At 40.4% G+C, this 9078-nt stretch overlaps 1 protein-coding gene across 1 annotated transcript; it reads right to left on the reverse strand.

The window, feature by feature from the left end:
- Positions 1-3825: 3825 nt before the first annotated feature.
- LOC109737121 (uncharacterized) lies at positions 3826-8668 on the reverse strand. The gene is made up of 5 exons (XM_073506810.1): positions 8429-8668; positions 8248-8317; positions 5261-7763; positions 4869-5178; positions 3826-4578 (listed from the first exon to the last, which is right to left on the reverse strand). Exons 3-5 carry the CDS (start codon positions 7465-7467, stop codon positions 3826-3828), a joined length of 3270 nt encoding a protein of 1089 aa, XP_073362911.1. The 5' UTR covers positions 7468-7763; positions 8248-8317; positions 8429-8668.
- Between the last annotated feature and the right edge of the window lie 410 nt (positions 8669-9078).

The raw sequence follows: 9078 nt of genomic DNA on the forward strand, positions 1-9078 counted from the left end.
ATATAATACACACTACTAGAAATCCTCATTTTACCTAGAGTCATATACCCTAGGGGAAATAGGAAAAACCATAGGGAAAGACTTCACCTTGGGCTTGCCCTAGGTAAAGAACCCTAGGTATAGTATAGTCGGTAAAGACCCCTTCCCCTAGGGTGTATCTAGCAAGCTCTAGGGAAAATTTCTTTACCTAGAGGCACAAGCCCTAGGGAAAGATTTCCATATGTATGTTGCAATCCACGTGGATAGGTTGTTTACCTACAGTCAGGCCCTAGGGAAAGATTGTGGGGCCCTTTTGCGCCACATCACCATACTTTCCCTAGAGTTACATACTGTAGGGAAACACATTCCCCATATGCAGACATAATTCAAACGTGTAATTTAAATTTGAATTCATAACCAATAATTCAAATAATTCAAAATGGAGCCATAATTATGAAATGAAAATAACATCAAATAATTAGTGTATATATATATACCAATCATCACATGCATACAGTAGATGCCAAGACATCACCAGCCATCACATGTTTGACCAAAAAATAGGCTTGCTAGCTAGAGTTTGCTACATCTAACTGATTAAGCATCTCAATTAGCACGTACATACTGATGTAGGTCAACTAGAGTTTCCTACATTACAGAACATGTACTAGCATGTTAACTATACATGCACCAAAATATTACTCCACGCACTGTACATCCAAGAACATCAAGGAACCAACTGACTGCTCAATAGCGATAGGCTTAGTGCACCGGTTCCACACTGACTAAAAAATCCCCCAAACATCCCTTCATCGTCTACAGCAGGAACACTTGCAGCAGTAACATGTTCCTGAAAAGAAAGATTCGCAAAATCTCAAAAGCTGGAACATGACAATAATAAATTATTAGAGGAACTACAGGCAACTCTGTGTTCCAATGAAAATTAGTGAGTTACATCAAGTCGACAAAGTCTAAACAGAATTTCCTATTTCCAGTAATTAGAACAAAGGCATGCAAAATCTGGTATAAATTTTGGCAGCATAACAACTATAAACTGGACAATTGGACAAAAAATATATTATGATCCCTCCAACATCCTCACACAGCCCCATTAATCAACATTAATCCCAAATGATCCAGCACCACACAGGCTAGCATCACACATCACATAAGCATGCATATTGTCACAAGTATGTGAATAGGTATCTCTCAACTTATCCATACACACATAAGTAATGCAACTACACACGCTGCATCGTTCTGAATCAGTTCACTGGTTGTTTTGGTACAAATAAATGAGACCAAAGACTATACTGAAGGAAGGATAAACATTTACTACCAACAATAGCCATGTGAAACTATTATTTGCACACAGAAACAACAATATGTACTACTATGTTTGAAGCACCCTATGGTGCATTGCATTCGTGTTTTATCCCAATCAAGAAATTATACTACAAACAGCTCTAACATTCTCTTCTGGAAAGGAAAGAAGGCAAACATGCATTGTTCAATATACCCCTCTTACTAAGTTATTTAACCCTGGAAGGTCACAACGAACAGACCATTACTATTTGTATCATTTGAGATCAGTTTGAGAAATACATACATTATTAGAGCTAGGATTTGTTTCTTTTTGAGCACACAAAGCTGGCGATTCTTCGCTATTTTCTAGAATCTGCAAAAGAAGAGCCAGGTTTTAGAAGTAACCCTTATCATGCTTTAAATGTACTAATGTGTGTGTGTGTGTGTGTGTTTGCTTGAGATGGATGATTACATACTTGGATGGTAGATCGTTGCGGAGATCCAGGAGGAGAAAGCGAACGAAAAGGAGGTGGAACCGGCGGCGGTGGTATTTCTCCAATAGGCACTCCTTGCTTAGTTGCCAAAGTCTGCAAAAAAAGAAAATTCACATAGCGGTTACTTTCAAATGCTAGCAAATTAATTGATAAACATGGAATGTATAACCAGCACCTGAAGAAACTTTTGTATCTCATTGCAGTGCTCGTACATGCCAACACCCCATGACAAGACGTTGTTGGCATAAGCCTATGCTTTTCGAGTCTTCTCGGACTCCTTTTGACGCACATCTTCAATTTCTTCAGCTCGACGACGCTTCAAGGCTGCTGAAGATGTACCAGTAGCTCCCACCTCAGAAATGACCTCGATGTCATTGACAATGCCATTAAAGAGAGACCATGTACCATGTGGCTTCCCATTAGAGCAATCATAAAGTGCCTTAGAACTAACATCATTTTTCAGGATATCATAGTCCTCTCCATTTAACTCTTTAGCCTTTTCTGTGTAAAGTGCCTACTCAAGAAGAAAACAAAGGTACACAAATGTTTAGGAATTTCAAATAATTGTGTAAAGCTCCTATTACACAATTTCACAAGTGGGCAGACAAATTGACATACAAATTGGACAAACAAGGTGACATGCAAAAACACTAAATTCAGACCAGACTTCATAAGGATGTGTTTGGTTTGAGAAAAGTATATATATTGGCATTATTCCATGGTATTGCTAAAAACACATACCAAACATTTAGTTGCTTCTAGTGTGTTGAGAATTAAAGGTTTGCTCTTGTCCAATCCTCTATGTGTATGCACGCAAGCCTGAATCTGGTTAACATCTTCGCCGGTTTGTTCGGACTGCATTACACAAGATTCAAGACATGTAAGATATCTATAATTCTTCATATGATAAGTGATAATAAAGGAAACCACTAAGTTTAGTTGGTAACCATTTTTTGACTTATAGTAGTCATCGAGTTGGAACCACCCTTGTGAGGCTTGAACTTTGAGCTGCAACGATTGGCACGGTATTTCTTTGATTTTGCAATCCACTCTTCACTGCACCACTCATCAACTACAACAACCCAAGCTTCTTTTCCTAACCAACCTTGCCTTTGCACCAAATACTGAGCTCTATCCAAATAGTATTGCCCAACAAGCTTGTCATTCATGTTAGTGTTCTCAATTTTTCGAAAATGATCAATTATGGCTTGGATTCTTGCATAGTAAAATATACTTGGCAAAAGTGCCTTGCAACATCTTCGAACATGTTGCTTTGCCTTCTCTGAGCATCTTCATACTTACCTTAGCTGCAATGAGAATTGATAGATGGTTTAATATAAATAAGAGAAAATTACCTTGGTCAACAAAAGAGAGCAATTTGAATAGTTAATACCCAAAAAGCATCTTCAATTTTGTCTGCAACAGAATGACCATTCGTGTCCTTCACCGCATGATAATGCTCCCACTCCGTTGCAACCACCTTCGCACCATCATAATCCAGAATACTGGGATGGTTACTTTTCAGAAGGCATGTCAATACACTTGATGGTCTTCTGCCCTTTCGAACAACAGGAATGTCCTTCCAATGCCTACAAAGAAGGAAGTTGTAAATACAACAAACAAGTATTAGAAAAGGAAAACATATTGCAGAACAAGAAAGTACTTATACTAAATAATAAGACTTACGTCTTGCCAATAGGTCGAATGATTGGACGATTTTCATTATTTGGAATAGCAGCAGGAAGATCTGAAACTCCTCTTATGTACCCATCATAAGTGCCATCAGCAGCAGTAGTGTTTCGAGCAGCAGGCGCTGGTTTGATCGCTATAGCAAGTTGAGATGCTTTTCTTCCAATTGTCATCCTCTAATGTGTGATTCTTGAAACAAATAAGATAAAGATAGCAAAGAACAGTTTACAACCTACAAGACAATCATGATAAACATAACAATAGCAAATAGATAAGTGTTTCTTGCCAAGTCTTCAACCACCCAAATTACAAACAACGATAATAAATAGAAAATGGGCTAGAAATCATCATCATCTTCTTAAATTTCCTCAATGATCACTTCATCATAGTCTTCATCCTCGATAACTTGTTCCTGAATCCTTTCACCACCCAAATCATGTCGGTTGCTAATATGTGACAATTCGCTTGGATCAACCACCTCATCTGAACCACGTACTGTTAAGTTGTCAAGTTGTGATCCTACTTGTACAATGAAATCATTGGCATCTAAACTATTCTCTTGGAACACATCTGCATTAGTGGGTGTTGCTGTTGTGTAGTCATCATCTGTGGGAGTTTCTAGACTGCCTAGAGGTGGTACTCTGTAAGCAACTTGCCAATCAAGAAGACTTGCAACGGAAGTGCAAGCATATGGAACATAATAAACTAAGCTCACTTGGCTCGCAATAGCAAAACGCTCATTGGCTGGATTGGTTGAAGCAGGTGCTACTTCAACTAAGCCAAATCTGTTCAAATGTCTCACTCCTTTGGTTGGATGAAACCAGTGACAATCAAACATCACAAGACTGAAGTACTCATCACCATCAAATTTAAGTTCTATAATGTCCTTAATAACACCGTAGTATTCAAGCTCCTCATTGGTTGCATCATCTATTCCAAGAGCAAGAACGCCGATATTTCTAGATGAAAGGTCCCCTTCTCTGCGGTTTTCATATTTCTCTGATCGAAATCTGAACCCATTAACTTCATACATGTCATATGATTTTACTCTCATGCTACAACCTCGCGAAAGATCGCGTAATTCTTTATTAATAGATGCATCCTTTATGCACTACAAGAAGACAATATATGTATATAAAGTTATTAGGCATAGAAAACTGTAGGGCGCTTTATTTGCTAGTATGTATAGGTGCTTTACCAAAGTTTTGAACCAATCCAACAAGTTTGGTTTTCCTGAACCAGCACCATCTTGCCTAAGTTTATCAAGTTCTTTTGTACTTGGTTGTCGAGGACGCCTCCATTGGTCAAGTTCAAATTGTCTACATATTTTGTGTAAACCATCAGCACCAATTTTTTTAATTGTACATGATTGTACTAGAAATGCTAATTTAGAGAACTTACTTTCACAATATCATCCATTTCAGGCATGTTTAGTAAGATAAAAATCATGGCTGTCTTGTACTCTTCATGTGATAAGATCCTAGGTTCCCCTCTACCAATTTTCCATCCCTTGTCTCCAAACAAACTAAGAGTACTTGTGCTGGTAGTGCTAGATTGTGCATAACGTTGGGGGCGATTTCTTGAGGTAGGCACATCATCAGGAAGGTACAAAGAACTAAAGTTTGAAATCTCCTCAACAAGAAATGCCTCAACAATTGAAGCCTCCACACGTGCTTTGTTACTAACTTTTGCTCTAAGCTTTTTTATTAACCTACATTGCCATGTAACAAATTAATGTCCAAATAGGAAATACTACTACCATATGGACAGAATGCATGAAGAACAAAACATACCTTTCATAACTATACATCCAACGATACTTAACAGGCCCTCCTACTTTTGCTTGATAAGGGAGGTGTATCATTAGATGTTCCATTGAATCAAAGAACCCCGGTGGGAAAATTTTCTCCAATTTACAAATTAGGACAGGAATGTTTTCCTCCAATTTATCCATTTGGTTAGGATCTATTTCTTTTGCGCAAAGCAGCCTAAAGAAATAACTTAGCTCAGCCAAAGCCTCCCACACATCATTATCTACATGCCCCCGTAGCATGACAGGCAGCAACCGCTCCATAAATATATGGTAGTCATGACTTTTGAGCCCATATATCTTAAGTTGCTCTAAGTTAACACCTCGCTTCATGTTGGCCACATATCCATCTGGAAATTTGAGCTGAAGAAACCACAACAGGACCTCTCTTATTTGGTTCCTCTTCAAGCAATATGGTGCTCTAGGCTTTTCCCATTTATCATTGGGCTTTTCTTGAAGGTTGAAATCAGTTCTGCTACACAGTACAGCTTGGTCAAGGCGGGCTTTGGCATTGTCTTTTGTCTTGTTAGGAATGTCAAGGACAATATTGAATATTGCTTCTGCAATATTTTTTTCGGTGTGCATAACATCTATATTATGAGGAAGCAAAAGCTTTGGGAAGTATGGCAATTCCCACAGCTTAGGAATGTGTGTCCAATTGTGTGTTACTCCATAACCTTCAAAATTGTTGTCCTTAACTTCATTCATGTAAGCAAAAACTTCATCCCCTGTTAACCTACATGGAGCAATATCCTTCACTACTGTATCTTTTAAAAAGGCATCACTCTGGGTCCTAAATACATGGTCGGCCCGCAGAAATCGCCCGTGGCTATCAAACCAACTCCATTTGTGCCCATTATCCAGCCAAATTGTTTGTGGATCTGCCCCACACTCGTAACAAGCCAGCCCACCATGGGTAGACCATCCAGCAACCATACCAAAAGCAGGGCGGTCATGGACAGTTGTATGCAAGGTTACCCTCATATTGAAATTCTGCTTAAGGAAACTATCATAAGTTGGTACACCCACCCATGCCTCTTTCAACTCATCAAATAAAGGCTCCATGTACACATTGAAGTTCTTGCCAGGACTCTTTGGTCCAGGGATCACCATGCTAAGAAAGATATTTTGTGTTTTCAAGCAAAGAGCAGGTGGCAGGTTCAAAGGAGCAAGAAACACAGGCCAACAAGAGTATTGTGTTAACCCGAAATTAAAAGGGTAGAAGCCATCAGAGGACTTGACTAGCTTAACGTTGCATGGATCACTTGCAAACCCATCCACATTGAAAGATTTCCATGATTCACTATCAGCTGGGTGCACCATCATTCCTGGATTTTCTCGGTTGCCTTCCATGTGCCATCTCATGTGCTTAGCAAATTCAGGCTGCATGAACAACCTTTGCAATCTTGGTAGAAATGGAAGGTATCGCAGAACCCTACGTGGGATGGGTTTACGCTTCTTATTTGGGCAGTCATTGTTAACTACCTTATATCTTGCTGCACCACAGAAATCACACTTCAGTTTTCTCTCTCTATCCTTATAGTATATCATGCAATGGTTAACACATGCATCTATTTTCAGGAGTGGCATTTTCAAACCAACTAAGATACACTTGCACTCATACAAGCTTGATGGCATTTTATTGCCTTGTGGGAGTGTATCTTGCCAAAGTTTCAGTAAACTATTTATGCAGTCCCCTGACAAATTGTATTGTGACTTAATTCCCATCAAGCGTGTAACAGTAGCAAAGCGTGAGGTTTGGGTGAACTCATGGAGTGGGTCTCTAACAGCTGACAACATGGCATAAAAATCTTTGGCATCTGGTGTTGGCTCCTCGTCTACATTATCAACATGCATTGCATCCCCAAAGTCACACAACATGTCCTCTAAGCAATCAGTGTTGACAGACTCCACTCTATCTACATGAACATGATGCTCCCCATGTGCAGTCCATCTAAAGTAGCTGGGCATGAAACCCCAATGACAAAGATGAGAGGTCATCAATTGTTTTGTTCTCCTACTACCATTGCAACATTTTGAGCAAGGACAAGAAACTCCAAACTTGGCACTACGGACGCCCTCAAAAACATGGTTCACAAAAGCATTTGTATTGCGTATCCACTCATCAGAATGCCTTCCATTATCCTTCCACCCACTATACATCCAGCTACGTTGAGCATCCAAAGACATGGTTTGGTTTTGTACTTAAATCTGAAATAAAAATGAATTGCTACGATCACGAGTCGCATCCCAACAAAAAATGAATGCATCATACACACTAATATAGAAAACCACTCATCACCAACAAAAAATAACCCCACATTCCCACATCATACAAGTGAACAATGCATTAATCAACATAGTTTTCATGGAAAGAAGAAATCATAATACCTACTTGATTTAGCAATGCCTTTCTTCTCTGTTGCTTTGATGCCACGAGCAGGGAACTTTTCTTCAAGCAAACAACACCCGACACTTGTTAGTTTCTGAAAAAATGTAGAAAACCAATGAAGAATGTTAGAGGACTTCCATTTATTCATAACATAAAACAGAGACTCGGGTGGAAAAGCCCAACAATTGCGGCTACTAGCTTTCATATGGATAACTAAACAACAATGGTAAAACGCACACGCAATTTTGTCTACATAACTACAGCAATCGTAAAATGCAGTAATCTGACCACTGTTAACACGAGCATATATAGTAATCAATGAAGCTATTGTTTTTGTCATTCATGCAATTGCAGTAGCTATGAACAAATTCAACAGATAAACTACATGAAACATTTCGTGTTCACTGTGTTTAGTGTCTGCATTCTGACCACAATTTACATGGTTGAATGGCTCATTCATGTGTTCGTGCATCTCCATATCAATCAGTTCTTCTATTTCTTATTTTGCTAGAAATTTCTTTTATTCCTATGACCTTCCATACACCTTTTAACCAAGATGTTTAAACTGAAAACCCCACCTGCTGGAGAAGATACTGAACAGCGTCCACATGTACTGAATAGTGCACCACCTACTGCTTCCTTCGGATGCTAAAACCAAAACAACAGTTCCAGAATTTTGCTAGAAATACACAAGTACAACTATCTAAGCCTGCAATCAAACATCTTTCTAAACTAGAGGGGAAGAGAGATAGAGACAACCTTTTGGACAGAAGCGGCTGCGTACAACAGAGCAGATCGGGTGCTCGTCCAATCAGCGGGGGCGGCACCGTCTCCACATTCAAAGGGCGACGCGGTCAGCAGAGTTAAGGGCGTCGCGGATGCGGTCACCACGGGTGGCACGACGCCGTCACCCCGGCCGGCATGGCCATTGCCACCACGCCCGTCGCGACTGTCACCGGTGCAGTACAGGGGGAAGAAGGGGCGCGGCGGAGGGGGGCGGGCCGGGGCGCGGCGGAGCGTGGCGGCGCGGGGCGGGCGGGGATAGAAGATTCGTGAGAGAGGGGATTTTTTTGTCTAGCAGCGCAGCGCTTGGGGTTTGGGTGAAGCGTGAAGGAGGGACCTAGCCAAAAAAATTCCTCTACGCGCCCTTTTTCCCTTTGTTTTCTCACTGATCAGTGGGCCCAACTTGTGCGAGGGGAAATAATTGGCGCGCAGTGTCGATAAAGGAGCGCGGGAGGCAATCTACGTGGCCACATCGAGGGCTTCTCTTCGGTCTTGGCTTCGATGGTATGTACGTGGCACCACCCTAGGGAAAGTTTAGTTTCTAATTTTTTTTGGCTGGAAAGACATGTTTCCCTAGAGGGTCCTGTTCATTTCTTTTCTATCCCTTGAGTTAGCTAATGAGCTCT

Source organism: Aegilops tauschii, chromosome 2 (assembly GCF_002575655.3).
Source record: "Aegilops tauschii subsp. strangulata cultivar AL8/78 chromosome 2, Aet v6.0, whole genome shotgun sequence".
NCBI lineage: Eukaryota > Viridiplantae > Streptophyta > Magnoliopsida > Poales > Poaceae > Aegilops > Aegilops tauschii.

Bases quoted from the DNA above. Each gene is read 5' to 3' on its own strand.
- LOC109737121 (XM_073506810.1), bottom strand. From the start codon at position 7,467: ATGTCTTTGGATGCTCAACGTAGCTGGATGTATAGTGGGTGGAAGGAT. The intron at 5,179-5,260 runs GTATGTTTTGTT...ATGGCAATGTAG, and splicing joins TGGATGTATAGTTATGAAAG to GTTAATAAAAAAGCTTAGAG. The intron at 4,579-4,868 runs GTAAGTTCTCTA...GTCTTCTTGTAG, and splicing joins AAATGGATGATATTGTGAAA to TGCATAAAGGATGCATCTAT.